At 40.9% G+C, this 17081-nt stretch overlaps 1 protein-coding gene across 1 annotated transcript; it reads left to right on the top strand.

The window, feature by feature from the left end:
- The first annotated feature begins 371 nt into the window (after window positions 1-371).
- On the top strand, window positions 372-12617 carry DELE1 (DAP3 binding cell death enhancer 1). Its single transcript, XM_051978618.1, has 13 exons — window positions 372-921; window positions 1737-1854; window positions 2141-2258; window positions 4130-4274; window positions 6640-6810; window positions 7042-7115; window positions 7241-7337; window positions 8045-8187; window positions 8384-8542; window positions 8633-8725; window positions 10565-10724; window positions 11792-12031; window positions 12309-12617. Exons 1-12 carry the CDS (start codon window positions 891-893, stop codon window positions 12028-12030), a joined length of 1548 nt encoding a protein of 515 aa, XP_051834578.1. The 5' UTR covers window positions 372-890; the 3' UTR covers window position 12031; window positions 12309-12617.
- The last annotated feature ends 4464 nt before the right edge of the window (window positions 12618-17081 follow it).

Below are 17081 nucleotides of genomic sequence, written 5' to 3' on the forward strand. Positions count from 1 at the left end.
CTTGCTTCTCCTAAACTCATAAAAAAATTAAGGAAGCTTCCTTGAGGAGATGGTATTTGACTTGGACTTGAAAATGTAAGTAGGAATTAAGTAGGCAAAGAAGGCATGGGAGAGAGCTATCTACAATAATCATTTTCTCCCTATGGAGACTGAATGTAAATCAACACATGGTATGTTCACTTTTTTTCCTCTCGTGGTTTTTCCCTTTTGTTCTGATTTTTTTCTCCCAACATGATTCATAAAGAAATGTATTTAAAAAATGAACCCTAACACTGACTCTAAACCCGCCCCCCCCCCATATGTTTCTACATGTAATGGAGAAAATTTTAAAAAATTTAAATTACTATTACTAGCAGGTTTGTTTTTGTTTTTGTTTTTTATTCTCTCCCCACTTTATCCTAGAGTGCAGGGTAAGGACTCTTGACATTGTACAAGTGACTTTTCTCGCGACTTGTTTCCTCATCAGTATTTGCACGACCACGCCCCCATTTTGCCCAGCAGGGAGCCCAGCCGCTTCCGCCCCATCAGATCCAGGCCCCTTTTCCCACTGCCTCTCTATGATGTCAGTGACCATACTTTCTCCAGTCCCTTCGGCAGTCCTTCTACTCTGCAGAAACGGCAGAGGTGGAGAGAGTATGATATCTGAGGAGCGAAACTAAAGCTAGGCCTCCTTCTCTTTAAACTCGAGTCCCTCCGGAACAGGCCTGTTGCCCTTCCACCCTTCCCTTCCTCTCTATGGTGCCCTTTCTTCCGGTTGAGTTCCAGCTCTCTGATTGGCCGGGCGGTGCCACTTCCGACTGTTCTCCCTCCCTGGGAGTCGTAGCAAGTATGTGACCTTTTCATCGTATCTCCGGTATTCTCTGCGCACCGCTCTTTGTCGTCGTGACAACATGTGGCGACTCCCAGGGATGCTGGGCCGAGGTGAGGGGACTCCGAGCAGATACAGGGATTTTACCTCCGCCACGTCGCGGAGCCCCAACAACCGTAGGCAGAGTTGGATCGGAAAACGTGGCGATAGGCCGCGAGGGGCCCGCCATGACGGAATGGATGGGGCCAATCCGGGAGTGGGGCGGGGCCTTGGAAAGGGGCGGGGATAGCCACGTAGGTGGAGTTAAACTGGGGTGCGCTTTTATCTTTGTAATTTTGATCATTTACTTTTTTTTAGGTTTCTGTTTATGTAAAATGTACATAATACTTGTACTTCCTTACAAGGCCATTTTGTAAACTTTTTTTGTAAACACATTACGATATGATCATTATTAGTGGTTATCCAATCATAAGTCAACCAAAAGATAATTTTTGCAAAACTCTTACAAAAACTCCCTTTTAGATGGAAAGTTTTCAAGAATCGTATTTTGATTTTAAAGTCTAGTGATTTTAACCAATCCAAGTATGGGGGAGGGAGGAAGAGGGATACTTTATATAGTTAATTGAAATAATAATCAAATAAATGCTTATTCCCTTCTCCTTTAGCAAATAAGGAAGCCATAGAAGAATAGACCCGAGTCAAGGGTAGGACCTGTGTCATGGAAGACAAGATAGAAACGTGCTAGGTTTAGGAAAGAAAACCAATGAATCAAGAAGAGATCATTGAGCCCTAGGTCATTTTTCCTAGTTGTTTTAAGGTACCACTGCTGTTGCCCTTCCCTTATATAATTCAGGAGCCAGGGACCAATGGAAATAGGGGTCATCTTCAACATCTGAGTTTCTGACTGTCCACATTTCCCTCTTCTTAGCCCTACAGCACTTGCCTAAGTACAGTCTTCGTGGTGTGACCCCTGGGACTCCCAGCCAAGAGGATCCTCAAATCACTTGGTCACTTCAGTCCCCACCTGTTGTGTCCACCCATAATAGGTAAGGATAAGAGCTACTTCTGAGGATCAACCACAGACACACACTTCACCCTTCAACAATACCTTACTCCCACCTATTTTTTATTTTATTTTTATTTTTTTGCTGAGACAGTTGGGGTTAAATGACTTCCCCAGGATCACACAGCTAGTAAGTGTTAGATGTCTGAAGCCAGATTTGAACTCAGGTCCTCCTGACTTCAGGGCTGGTGCTCTATCCACTGCACCACTAGCTGCCCTACTCCCACCTATTTAACAGATTCTTATGGTTTATTTTGATTTTTGTTTAGGCATGAGTCCCATGCCCTGGGTGTGGGCAGTGGCCCAAAGTATCAAGGCTGGAAAAATGCATTCCAATGGATCTCAAGACGCCTGTCATGTCACAGAATGTGGGATGCTGTCTCATGGGTATGTCTTCCCTGCATCTGTTCAGGTTATATCTGGGATCTACATTTTGAAATATAGCCAAGAGGTGAAGTGATGGGAACATCACTGTGAGTAGACAAGTAATTTATCATCTGCATCAGAGGAGATACTATGTATGTATTACTTTGCAAAGCTTAAATTAGCATTTTATAATGTAAAAACTTAGTCATTATTAAAGTATAGCTAACCCATGATTTGGGAGGAAGATGGGATCAGCAGTCTTTGAGAAAGTTGTTAAAGTGACTAATCAACTTCATCTTCTTTATAGTTCACTTTTACTCTCCCTTTCCTTTTTATCCTTTCTTTTTACTTTTTGCTCGTCTTTTTTTTTTTAATTTCCTTTTATAGATCTGCCAATGGTTCTTGTGAGCATTTTTTTAAATGCTGCTTAAGTTAAAGACACTGCTAAATTAATATCAATCTTTAGTGATCTTATGTGTGTTCCTTATCAGTTATTAACTAACAACTAACTCTAGCCCTACTATTTGTTACTTCACTATGCCTGACACTTATTAGTACTTAATACTTGCAAATTAGTTGGCCTAGGGTCTAGACATACCAAGAAGTTCAAAAAAGCCTATTTACAAAGAACTTTTGAGTTTAGTCTGGAAAATTAACAGTAAATATAAAAATAATAATACAAGGTAGTATAGACTAAGTGGTACAACCAGTGATATAATAAAAAGAAAATTTTAAAGGTAGTGTCTCTGGTTGCCCTTACAGCCTGACAGTGACTAGCACAGAGTCCAGTATTGGTTCTTAATTGATATATTGATTTCAAGATTTTATGCCTAATGAAATAAAAAGATTGTTTGAAGTTCAGAATCTTTGACAGCAAGGTGAAATCAATTAGATACATGTGCAGAAAATACATCCTTTAGCAAGAGATAAAAGAAGTCTTCTGGCTTCATAGACAATTACAGAGAATAAAGGCATGTCAGATGGTGTTTAGACCCAATCTTAAGCCAAGACACATCTTTTCCCTTTCCATCAACCTTCTCAACCAAGATCTTAGAGTTGAACCATTCAGTTTAAACACTTTATTGAATTCCTAACACAAGCAGTTTATTATCCTATGTCAGGGATGCTAAACCTGAGTCCAGCAATAGATTTCAAGTATTCCATAAACTTGGATGGGGAAATAAAAAATTATTTTCACTCCCCTATAAGTGAAATTTATCATTTCTACAGTTATGAATGGAACCAACAAATATTATTCAGAGAAGGACTCCACAGGCTTCACCTGACTGCCATGAGCTCCATGACACAAAACAAGATGAAACCCTGTCCTAGGTACTAGGTACATTATTTTTGTAATCCAGATAGTGTACCTGCATCAATTCCATTTCCTCAAACCCTATGGGTAGAGCTATTTGCAGGAGGGACTCCTCCCTCCCATAGTCCATTCTTCTCTAGGAAACAGGAATCCCAGGAGCTCATGGGTAGTATCTAATTCAAGTGTCTCCCTTTGTGGAATAAGATGGGCTGAAACTTCTCTTTCAAGCCAGTATTATAGCTGGCACTGGAACCCTAATACAAAAACACTTTGTTCACTAATCTAAGCAATCAAGGATAGGAATCTTATGTATAAACCATCAAGGAGAATGTTTTGACCTTCAAGACACAGGAGTGGTCTTATTTCCTTACATTTTCAAAAATTGTCTCAGTAGTTATTGAATCACATTTCTCGTATTGTAAGGAAGTCATCCTCCAGGATTGGGTGAAGTAAGGATTGTCCTAACAGGAAATCAAGATCTGTCTTAGTAACCTAGATTACAGAGGGACTAATTCATTCCTCTTCTTGCTTGTATCCAGTTGGGTTTCTGACAGTTGGTGTTTTTTTCCCCCCTTAGGGAACCCTGGCTGTTCTGACCCTGCAACTGGCCAGGCAGATCCAATTTCAGGCATCATTACCTGGTTTCCAGAGACAAGGACAGTGCTCTTGGCACAGTCACCTGGAGCAGATCCGCTTCTCCCCTTTGCTATGCCAAAACTTATGTAAGTTATCTCTTAGACAGGCAGAAGGAGTGGTTCTGGAATTCCTCTTGGCCAGGATGTAGATATGGGACACACCCCAGGAAAAGAGCCATCAGCTCTTCCTCATTAGGGGGTCAGAAGTGAGGTCAGAGGAAAGTGAATGTGGTAAAGTTATATCCACCCAGGGCGTAGGACAGTTCCACGCTTGAAGTTTTTCTGTCCCACTCAGCCAAGAGAGAAAACGGAAATGAGGGTCTTGAAGATCTCCTTTATTTAGTTGTTTAAAAGATGTCTTTATATTAAATTTTATTTTTTCAATCCAAGCATTTTTTCTACCTTCCCTTCCACCCCCCAAAAATAGAAGAACATCTAGAACACAGATATAGTCAAGTAAAATAAATTCCCACATTGACCATATATCTCATTTTGCATATTAGTCCATCACTTCTCTATCACAAGGTAGTTAACATTCTTAATCACTGGTTCTCTGGAATCTCAATGAATCATTGATCTCAATAAATAATTGTATTAATTAGAGTTAATGAGCTTTTCAAAATGTTAATGTTATAGTATATCTGATTTCCTTTGGAAAATAGCTTCCCACCTATCCCCAGGGGAGGGGCATTTTAATTTTTCATACCACAATAATTGGTAAGGGACAAAACTTAGTGTTTCTTAGATAAAGAGCAGAAATCAGTCTTTTAATTTTAATTCTCAATGAATGGCTTCTATATTTTAAGGAGTATTCTATACAGTCTGATTACAAGTATGTAAATAATTTGAATGATCCCCTGGCATTTATTGTAATGAAGTCTGACTTACAATTGAAATAAGGGATGAGCTCCCTGAGGGAACAAGCATATGAGAAAAAGCCGTCCAGCGTTTTAGAAAAGAAGCAAATGCCTGGACATGCCCTGTTTCCTTCCTGTGTCATCTCTACCCCTCAATCTTATCCCTCTTATTTGGCTTAAATTTCTTCCTGAAGGCCCAGGATAAACAGGGAAGTGGAAGCTCTTGACTCACCGCCTTCCGGCCAGTGCTTCCTCCCCTTTCTTTCCCTAGGGGACATTGAAACTTTCCCATCCTCTCACTTCTGGGTGGAAGTCTATAGTCCCTACTGCACTTCAGCCTTCCAAGCCCATTCCTTGCTTTCCACTGGTGGTTGCCTTGGTCTCCTCTTATATCAGCCCACTCCAACTTGCCAAACATGGCCACTCATGCCATTTGAATAAATGAGGGAGTCAGTGACTGCAATCTCTCCTCTAGCTGGAGAGCCATCATTTGCTCTTAGTAACATCTGACCTCCCACTGTAGAGTCAGGTCTGCTGGGCCTTACCATCTGCTCCACCACTATGTTTCTTAGATGCAGGTATTGCCATCTGGCCTACCAGTACACTGGAAGAACTATCAGGCCTTACTGTATGTCCTGTAACTAATTCCTTAGTACCCTTCCATCCATTTTGTAATAGAATACTTATACATGTTATCTATCTCAGTTAGAATATGAGTTCCTCAAGAAGACTGATTGGCTCTCTTTTTTATTTGTATCGCTAATACTTAGCAATATAGTAATCTCTTAATAAATGCCTTTTTCTTCGGAGGGAATCTTTTGAGAACATCATAAATGATTTTAAGATGAGGAGTTGAAAAGTGAGGAAAAGTAAGGAAACAATAAGTTCGAAAAACTACAGACTAGTCAGCTTGACATCAATCTTCTGCAGAATTCTAGAAGAGATAGTTTGTGAGCATTTAAGACCAAGAAAATAATCGTTATGTCAGTCAGCCTAGGTTCATTTAAAAAAGTCATTCCAAACTAAACTGATTTCTTTATCTTGATTTCTTCAAGACAGCTAGCCTTGTCCCTTACAGTCTATCTTTTGTGGAGGCCTCAGAGAAATGTGGGTTAGGTATAGTTGGATGGATAAAGATCACTGAAGAGAATATTAATGTATATATCTCTTTGTGAATGATGGGGGAAAGGGTTATTATGATGAAAGAGGAAATGGACTTAATCTATGACTCTGGAGTGTGAAACTAGAATTGGATGCAAGTTATGGACAGCCAGCTTGGGGTTCAGGATTGGGAATCATTCTGACAGATGTCCAAAAATGAGTGTTCAGCTATTCCATTATATCCCTGAGAGTGATGCTGTAGAAAGGATGGCTGCCTTGAAGAAAATTGCAAAATAGCCTCTAAGACCCCTTTCAATGGTGATTCCTTAGGAGGAGACAGAGAAGAAATACAAAGCCTAAGCATCATAGAGTATCAGAATACAGAGTTAAATTCTGCCCTAGCATCCTTAAAACACAATCAAAGGCTGCAGTCCAGCCTTAGGCAGGACTTTACACATTTTTTGCCTTACTACTTTCTCCCTGGCATTTTTTAGGGTTGAAGAAAAACATCCTCCCTACAAATAATCCTCCACCCCATTATCATACTTGCCTTGAGGAACTCAAAGAAGAACCGAAAGGATCTGACTCTCAGGACCCTCAACCTGAGAGCCTTGTGTCCCATAACTCCTCAAGGACAGCCCCACTCAGGGGTCCCTGTGAAGCAGGTAATGAAATTGTCTTGAAGTCAGTCAGAGGAGGTCCAAAGAGTTGGGAAAGTCTACCCTGGTGAATGTTTGCTGCTGAATGCCCCAGGATAGGACAGTGGACATTCCTTTGTAACTGCATGTTTCTAGGACTTTGGGAAATGGTGAATCAGAGAGATGGGTTGCAGGAGAGAAGGAGAGCAAAGGATTTGTTTCCTTTGCTATATAGCTGTGTCTCTGGACTTTCCCCAGAACCTGTTGGCATTGATTTCTTGGGTGCAACTGGACCAGGCCAGTGTCACACCACCAGAGACAGACTGGTATTGGTGAGATGTCACTGTTCAGAGGCTTATTATTTGTCCCCTGAACAGGGAATTGGGGCATTCCAAAGGCTGGGGAGGGATCTGTCTTAACTACCCCAAACTGACTCTTCTGGCTCTTTGTTACTCAGGAGCAGGAGGAAACAGAGCCTCTTTCCTTAGAAGAAGCCATGTTGTCCTTGCAACAGCAATTCCAGCTCAGTGTTTCCATCGCCCTCAATTTCCTAGGTAACTTATTGCCACCCTGGGATGAGGTGGGGGGTATTGAAAAAGGGAGAGGACACAAAGGTAATTGACTGGTTTTCTGGTATAGGCCCTAAAGTGACTAAACATAGGTCACAGTCTCAGAATCCCTAAGAAACCAGGGAGCTCATTCCATTGAGTGGGGTTAAATTTGTAGATGAAGTTTTAGACTAGAGGCTACCTCCTCCTCCTTCCTCTCTTGTCCCCTATCAATCAGTCCTGCCAAAAGAACTTAGAATAAGAAAAGTAGTAGCTGCAGTTAAATTGGTGGTTAAATTGAATTTGGCTTTTGCATCATCACGTATGAGCGATTTGGGCAAAAGATAATCTCTTCTGAGCATAACATGAAACTGTTAAGTAACAATGGCAATGTTATATGATTAAGTGCCAAAAGCAATGGTACAGACAGAGAAGACTTAAGAATTCAGAGAAAGATTATCTTGAGTGGAAATTGAGAGACGTTGAGAATTGAGTTGAGCCCTGATGGTTGAAGAAAAGCATCCCAGACATTTGTCAGTATGAAAAGGATTTGACATTTGGAAGAAGTATGGTCCATCCCTACTATTTTCTCTTATACTTTTAGGATCAGGATTAAGGAAGGGACCTATTATCAGACAATTTGTGCTCTGGGATCAGGGGGTCTTTGGCAACTGTGATATTACAGTGGCTCCTCTGCCTGTGATCTCTTACAGGTACTGAAAATATAAGAAATGGCAATTATGAAGCAGCATACTCTTACTTCCAGAAGGCTGCAGATCAGGGCTATAGCAAAGCCCAGTTCAATGTGGGCTTGTGTCATGAGCATGGAAAAGGGACCCAAAAAGACCTCAGCAAGGTAAATGAAGCCTTCTCATTTATCTGCACTCCTCCTCTGTGCCAGACTGTTAAGAGAGATCAAAGCTGAGTGGAAAAGTCTGATCTCACACTGTGGAGAACAGCCCTGGCTCAGCTGGGAATAAAGAATGGCCCAGGGAGTAAGAGGGGAGCCTCCAGGGATAAAACTGAACATGGTGCCTGTCCATTTGTGCCAGGCAGTTTTTTATTACCAGCTTGCTGCCCAGAAGGGCCACCAAATGGCTCAATACCGTTATGCCAAGTCCCTGCTGAGTGACCAGGTCCCAGCAAGGGAAGCTGATAAGCAGAGAGCAGTGACCATGCTGAAGCAAGCAGCTGATGCTGGCCTGAAAGAGGTGAGGCTCCTGCCCCAAAGTGGTGGTGGTGGATCTCTGTGGGCAACCATGGCAGGGATTGAGACCTCCCTTTTCCTCCCTCTGCCTTAGGCTCAAGCCTATCTGGGGGTGCTGTTTACCAAGGAGCCATTCCAGGATGAACAAAAAGCTGTGAAGTACCTTTGGCTTGCAGCCAGGAACGGGGTAAGCGGGGAGTGAGACAGGGAGCCTCTGGAGCTTTGGGAAGGCAGAAGGAGAAAGGGCAAGGAGGAGCACCTCAGTTCCTAAGCAGTGGAAATCTTTTCTAGCAGACTAGGCCAAGCTTATATCCAAGGAATCAGCTCATCCTGCAGTCTCTCCATACTCAGGCCATTTCTTCCTTCATTTTCTGGTCAGCACCCAGGTAGCTTTGCCTGCATTCTTGGGGAAGAGGATTTTTTTCAGTTCCATTTTGTGAAGGCTTCTTAGGTTACTGACCAGCATCTCCTTCTGTTCCTGTCTTTGCTCTCAAAAGAACCTTACAAAATCTTCTCTAGGTTGAAATGGACCTGAATTTTAATGTGCTTGGCAAGTGTGAGGAGTCTCTCTAGCTGTGTAAGTAAGGAGCACCCAGAAGGACTGACAGGAAGCTGTTTGTCACCTCAGCCAATCACAATGCAGTGAGAGCCTCTTATGTAACCATGGCAGCAGTGCCCAAGGCTAGGGCTCTCCTAATAGGTCCTTGGTATTAGTCCAGGCATCTATTCTATGACATAACAGAGTCTTGGGGGACATTATTTGACTCACAAGATGTTTTTAAATGCTTTTAAGAAGGTGTGCAAAAACAAGCCTCACGTATTTATTGTGTGGCTAGAATGGCGTTTTGTAAGTACTTGTTTTTTCATCTGGGTTTGTGAATTCATTGATTGGGAAAGTCCAGATAAGAAAGCTCCCTTTCCTTACACCGATATGCAGCTGTCTTGTGACTTAGGGAATGGTCATAGAAAATTGCCTAGGGACAGTGGGAAGGGTGAATGTAATAGAATGTTGGATGTTTAATGAGCAAGTATCCATGATCACACATCCAATGTAGGCCAGAGATAGGATCTGAACTGCCATGCCTTCTTTCAGGACTCCAAACTGCCTTTCAGGTATTTATAGCGTATATAAAACAGACGGTTCTTAGCCTGCATAGAGAGGAGGGACAGCTAGATAATAGAGTGGAGAGATTGCTGAACTTGGAGGCATGAAGACCTAACTTCAAATCCTGCCTCAGATTCTTACTAGCAATACCTTAACCTTTATCAGTCTCAGTTTCCCCATCAGTAAAATGGGAATAATAATTGCATTTACCTCACAGGATTATTATGAGGATCAAATGAAATAGCCTATCTACAATGCTTTAGAAGTCTTAATGTACTATATAATACTAGTTGTTGCATATTAATTAAGAGAGTTGTTGGGTTTTTTTCCCCCAAACATTAATTCTTATAAAATTGGCCTTAGGCAGGGTTGTAAGCATTTTAATTTCTGGCATCCTTAGATGCTGCTCTTTATTCAGACTTCTTACCTATAAGCCCCACAGCACCTAGTATTAGATGTTCAGAATATATTTACACGAGGTTTTTAGAATGTTTCGTCCATGATTTGTGTGAGTTCAATTCATTTCCTATTACAATAAACATCAATGGCTGACTTTCTTCCCCAGATTTCCCATGATTCAGTTTGGCAGCTTTATCCTTTATTCACTACTTCCTTCAGTAAGCACAGTTCCTGGTGAGGGATGCTCCACAATCCCTAGGCATTCAGTACCTCTCTGGATAATCTTTAACTCTCTCTTCTTTGGGCTACGCTGGCTCTGAGCTCAGATTCTCCTTGATAACCTCTGATTTCTTTTTATGGTGACAGTTCATTGGTGTGTATAGATATCAGTGCTGGGTCTTGGTTCTTGTTTTATACAACATGGGTAAAAATTGCTGGTTCCCAATCCTTTGTTCTTTTCTTCTGCTTTAATATATCCTACATCTATGATCTTGCATATATATGTATGTATGTCTTTTTTAGGATTCTCAGAGCAAGTACCACATGGGGATTTGCTATGAAAAGGGCCTTGGAGTCCAGAAGAACCTGGGAGAGGCCATGAGATATTACCAACAATCAGCTGCTCTAGGGAATGAGCCAGCTCAGAAGAGGCTAAAGATGCTGTTCTCAGCAGAGTTGGAAGGTACAGTTAATCCCAGCCCTTCTGCACGTCTCACTCACAATTCCTTAAAGGAACTGGGGTGAATCATTGGATCCAGCCCTCATGGCATCCTCAGAATGAGATTTTCTTGCCTTTCACAACACACAGTTATCCTTATACAAAGGCAGTTAGTTGTCTCTGGTGAGGAAGAAAATAGTGGCCACTAGTAGCTCCTTCTTTATGTCAGTTTTTTTTTTTACTTAAAATAGTAAATAGTTTTAATATATATGTATTTTACATATATATTTTTTTTAAAACTATAAAATAGCTTTTATATTTCATATTTTGGTAATATTGCAGGTTTTCCATAGATAACCATAGTTCATAACCTATCATTATCTATAAAGATATTGTCCCTTTTTCCCCACAGAAGATCTTGTAGATTTAGATTGTATGTCTAAGGTCATTCACCTAATCTGTTGGCATTAGAACCCCAGTTTTGTAGCTTCTAGTCCAGGAATCTTGCCACTATACCATTCAGTCTACTGTAAGAAGATCTGGTCACTGTGTTGGAACTTGCTGTTGTACCTATATATTCCTTATTTTGAGTACTGGAGAATTATGGAGTAGGATATCATTGATGAGGCATCCTTCAAGTGTCAGGAGAATTTGGGTAAAATTGTATGTTAGGGCAAACATCTGGATTAAATCTCTTAAGTTCTGACATATTAGGTGGTATGTTGGTTAGAGTAGTGGACTTGAAGTCAGAAGACTGTAGTTTGACTCTTGTCTCAGCACTAGTAATATTAGTTTGGAAAACGATGTTACACCTTGCTGAACCTCGTTTTTTCATCTGTAAAATGAGAATGTTGAATTTAGTGGCCTTGGGTCCTTTTCAGTTTCAGATCTATGATACCATAATCCTTTTTTCAACTTTATAGTTTTAGAAAGTTGCCTATAGTATCAAGAGATTACACAAACCATTGTGTGTCAAAAGTGGGTCTTGAAGCCAAGTATTCCTGCCTTTAGGGCTTATTGCCTCTCAAAAAAACCCCAATGAAAGTCCAAGATCCTATTCTTTAAAATGATAGTTCTTTTCTTCTTCACAGCTTTGAGGCACAGTAATCCAACACTTAAAGATCTAAAGTCCTTCTCTAGCCCTTCTTTCTGTACTCTGGATACAGCCCTGAATGAGTCTGCCTATCTTCCCCACGCCTGGAGCACCGGAAGCCTTGGAGATCTTGGCAGAAGTGATCATCTGGACCCCAGTTCTGTAGCTTCTGGTGTGACAAAACTCCCGAATTCACACCATTTTGAGATGCATTTAGTAAAACTAGGATTTGGATAAGGTGAGAATATAGTTATAGAGGATCCTCTAAGAGGATAAACTTTGGGGTTGAAGGGAGATAGCAACAAAAATATAAAATACTTTTGCTCTCGTGAGGAAATTGCAATTGAAAATAGCATTATCTGATATGGGCTAGTTCAAAGTTCAATACAGAGAGTTGGGAGTGATTCCTGCCAACTGTTTTCAGAGCTTAGCAAAGTAATGTATATAGAATCTTTTTCAGTCCCAGAAAATAAAATTTATATCTATTTGGCTTATGTTTTTTGTTTGTTTGAAAGAGGATTTCCAGTCAGAGCTGTTCACTGAACATATCTATTTGGCCCTACGACCAATTCAGTCCCAAAGATGGAACCTGTGGGGATCCCTCACTGACAATGGATACTGCCTTGAGCCCAAAGGAAGTGGTGTTGCCTAATCAGATCCTTCCTGTGAAGACTTTGAAGAATATCTTTATTTTACCATGGAAAGTGGAGACTGAATGTGAGTTCTTTGGGCTAGAGAATGTTGTTTTCCTTAGCCTCACTTGGGACATTATATAACATCAAAATATCTAATATTTAATAAAAAATCAGTTGATTAAAACCCAACTAGGTTTTCTTATCACTTCATCCCCTTTGAATGTTAATGGGAGATGAATGAGGGCAGAAGAGAGAGAGCAATCAAACTCTTCATAGCTCAGATATTCCCATTAGACAGTTTGAAGTCACCTGACTAGATATTGTTTCAAAGGGAATGTTTAGAAAGGAATAAATCAACCTTGTTCCATTGACTTTTTTATTTCTTGTTAATAGCTCAACTTAATGATTTTACTAATAATATTTCTTTTTAATGATAATTCATCAGTATTTAATGAAACATATTTAGGTAAAAATTAAAGGAATATGGATGGATGCTGGCTGAAGTAATTGAACTAAAAGAAAACATTTTGCAAGTTTCACAAGAGGTCTTAGGAAAAATTAAGATTAGGGAAAAAATATTAGCAACCCCCTCCCAAAAAAAAAACAAACAAACCCGTCTTTTGCATTTCACTGTGTTGTTTCAAGTTCATTTGTCTGTCCATCCCTTCATTGAACTTCATCATGGATCTCTCTTAATAGCTCCCTCCCACACCTAATGTCTCCTGAGTTTCCTATGGTTCTGATTGCTTTCCTACAGTACTGACTCTTTAGCTTCCCCAGGCATTTTTATGAATGTTCTCATAGAATATCAGCAGGATTGGGAAGTGGGGTTATCATCACTGGATAAACTCTGCTGTAGCCCTTCCCTGTTAACCAAAACACAAAGATCATCAAGACCATAATAATTGACATTTATGTAGTATTTCAGATTTGCAAAGCTTACAATTTACTTAACAATCTTTTACTTACAATATCTTAGAGTTATCTTTTATCTCATTTGATCTTCACTAAATACCATAGAATATTATATCAGTCTAAATGACTTAGGTAGTTAAATGACTAGATCATGATTGTGCTGGCAAATCTCAGGAATAGAAGATTTTTCCGATTCCAGATTCAGTGCCCTTTCTGCACCTCTCTGCAGCCTTCATCTAGATGGGTTTAGATAGTACAGATAAACCAGAGCCTTTTACCATTAAAGTACCACTATCTGATGATTCAACACCAAATCTTTGAAATGAAGGATAGGATACAGCAGCCTGGTCAACGGAGCCTGGACTGGACTCTTGAATGATGGTTCTCTGGCTAACTTAGTCTCCTGTGCCTCAGCTTCCTTCTCTGGGCTTATGTTTGTCAATTGCTCACAACTTTCCAGGCCAACTGTAAACAAATTAAGTTAAAAACTAAACTATGTCCCATTTGCCTAAGTCCTTATGATTGAATTTCCATTGCCTTTACAATTCCTTTGGGGTTTGATTTTCTCAGGAGCCCAAGATTGATTGACTGACTTGTCTGAAGTGTGACAAAGTGCCCTTGCTCAAACCATTCTCTCCTTCCCTTCTAGCCCACATTTCTTTAGGCTGACAGCATCCTCATCTTTTGTCGTTCATGTGATGCTCCCATCTTGGAATTCTTTTGCCTTTCTCGTGGCATTTGCCATACTTGGCCTTAAACTCCTTAAGGTGGTAAAGGTGCATCACAGGGTTACTTCTTACAATGATCCATTAATTAATAAACATTTATTGAGCTTTTGCTCCCTACTAAATCCTGAGGATACAAAAAAGAGGCAAAAGGGAGTTCCCACTCTCAAGGAGTTTATGATCTAATGGGATAGGCAAAGACAAAAAAAATGCCTGCAGTTGTTGGTCTATAGGAGGATGGTAACAGCGTTTACGGTTAGTGGAGCTGCAGACTGGCCCAGTCATTCTGAAAAATAATTTGGAGCTATGAAAATATCAAGTCTCATTCGTCATTGCATACCTCTGAGTGCCTGACGCCAAACCTCTCACCAGCCAGTGCTCGGCCTTTGTTGGACAAATGCCTTTTTTGTGAGTTGAGAGAGGGTAGAAATGAGGCTAATGGTGCACATTGCTGTCAAGTTGAAATTGGGTCACAGGAATGACTGCTGACCAGTCTTTGAGCTGGCCCCAAGTGCCATCTGTGTACTGCCTGTGCTTGAGGATGGTTGAATAGTAATCAAACACTGCCTACATCTTGCCCTCCCAGGGGACAAGGAGGGTTGTCCTGTGGAATCTTAGGCAGTATCGGCCAAAATTGTAGCTGCGACATCTTTTCCTTTCTGGGACCCATGTTTGTCACGAGCCTCAACCATTTATACTGAAACATATTGCAGACTACTCACCCTGTCCAGAAAAAACGGCGTTATCATAAGATGTTTCCATGAGATAGGGAACAGGTTTAGGTGGTGCAGTGGGTCGAGTCTGGACCGGGAGGTCAGAAAGACCTGAGTTCAGATCTGGCCTCAGACTCTAGCTATATGACATAGGCAACTTACTTAACCTCTTTGCCTCAGTTTTCATAACCTTCAAATGGGTTGTTATGAGGATTTAAAAAGATAATACTCATAAAAAAGTATTTACCATAATGCCTTGCAAGGAATAGGCACTATGTGAGTGCTTATTCCTTCCCCCAGAGAGTGTATCCTCTGTCCCTCTACCCGCAATTTCCAGCAGAATAGATTTTTTAAAAGCACAACTCATCCATTTGCTTGCTGTGCTCCAGCGGCCCACAAGAGGTCAGAGACAGAGAAGAGTTAAGGAAACACACTTAGAATGATTCAGCCATTGTCTTCTCCAGCACCATACGTCACCTCTCAACACATCCCCACCCCCAGGGAGCCTGGAATACAAAGGAAATCTATGCAGCTGAGTGGCTAATATGACCCAGTGCCAGCTCTGGGCTGAGCTTTAGAAGTCTGAAGACCCCATCCAAGCATGATCTCTTATTCGGTAGCTTTGGAGAAACTATACTTTCTTTTTTTGGACTAGGAGAATGGCTATACCATTCTCATCAAAGTTCTGTACCCCTAATGAGAAAGAGCAGAAGAAGGGCTCATACACAGAGGCATGCTGCTAATGGAATTAAGCAATTGAGCTGCCTGGAAATTTTTAGGACAATGCTAAAATTCAAGATTTGCTATTTCTTGGTTCTCTATATCTTGAAGGGTCAGGGAAGGAGACAGCTAAATCTGTCATTTTGTTAAGATAGGGAAGATCCAGAGAGGAAACTCCTGCTAATGGAAATTAGGACGTGATCTGCAATTTATAGTTTTACAAAGTTTGCCCACGGTCACATAACCAGTATGTGTCAGGGGCAGAATTTGAACCTAGGACTTTTCAACACCCAGATTAGCTTTCTGTGTTTTACTACATATAATGCCTCTTTAGCTACACACACACAATTTTCTTGTTCAACACAATCAAAAACTTTTATTAAGTACCTCCATGTATCAAATGTACTAAGCACTGAGGATACTAAAAGAACAAAAAAGAGACAGTTCCTGCCTTCAAGGAGCTTACAACCTAATGATGAGGTTTAGATTTTGGCGTTCCCTTTTGTCAGGAAACCAAATGATAAGGTCTAGTGGCAGGTTCAAGGTTCAGGGAACCAAATGGAGAGGTTTGGCTCCCCTGTACCCCCTTGGGATTTGGCACAAGGGTAGGGAGTTTTGGGGACTTCCTTTGGGCGGTGCAGAGTTCTCTGTCAAGGAATTTACAGACCCGCAACCCTAGGTTGATAAAAGGTTTATTATGAGGATTGGAAGTAAGGTTAGAAATCCTGATAGAAAGGCATGAAGTCTGATTAGGGAAACAGGTGAGGGTAAAGAGAAAATGACACTGGAAAAGAATATTATCCAGTGGGCAGAGGCTCCTTGGCAAAGTATGGCATAGCCTAGATGGCATGTCAGGTCTTCTGCAAAGAAATGAGTTTTTAATTGCTGTTTTTATAAGGAAGTCTTTGGCTGCATTCCAAGGCCTGCTCCCCCCTCCTAATGAAGCTGGTGGATGGAGTTGAATTGAATAGAAGATCTTTAATTGAATAGGGTTGGAATTCTTTAGCTCAGGACTTAACCAGCCCCACCTAGAAAAACCACTTTATCTGATTCCCTGCGGCAGTCTCTCACTGAGAAGATTTTCTCCTTTAAAAGAGCTTTAAGTGCATGCTTTACCTCATGGCTCATTCCCAAAGTCAGAGAAAGAGTTTTGGGGCTCCCCTCATCACTAATAGAAGAGACAGCATGCAAACAAATATATACAAAGCAAATATAGCCTATATATAGAATAAATAAAAAATAATTGGCAGAGAGAAGGCACTAAAATTAAGAGAGGTTGGGGAAGGTTTCCTGTAGAAAGTGGGATTTTAGGACTTAAAGGAAACGGGAGATGTTAGTCAAAGCAGAGAAAAGACAGCATTCTCCACATGAGAAGTAGCCAGAGACAATGCCCAGAGGTGAAAGAAGTGTATTGTATGGAAACGGTCAGGAGGCAGATGTCATTGGATCCAAAAGTACAGTTGGAGAGACCAGAAAGGTAAGAGTGGGACCCGTTATGAAGAGCTCTGAGTGCTAAACAAAGTATTTTTATTTGATACTGGAGGCATTGTAATGCTGAAGAAACTGAGGCAAGATAGAGA

The sequence above is a fragment of the Antechinus flavipes genome, chromosome 2, assembly GCF_016432865.1.
Source record: "Antechinus flavipes isolate AdamAnt ecotype Samford, QLD, Australia chromosome 2, AdamAnt_v2, whole genome shotgun sequence".
Classification (NCBI taxonomy): Eukaryota; Metazoa; Chordata; class Mammalia; order Dasyuromorphia; family Dasyuridae; genus Antechinus; species Antechinus flavipes.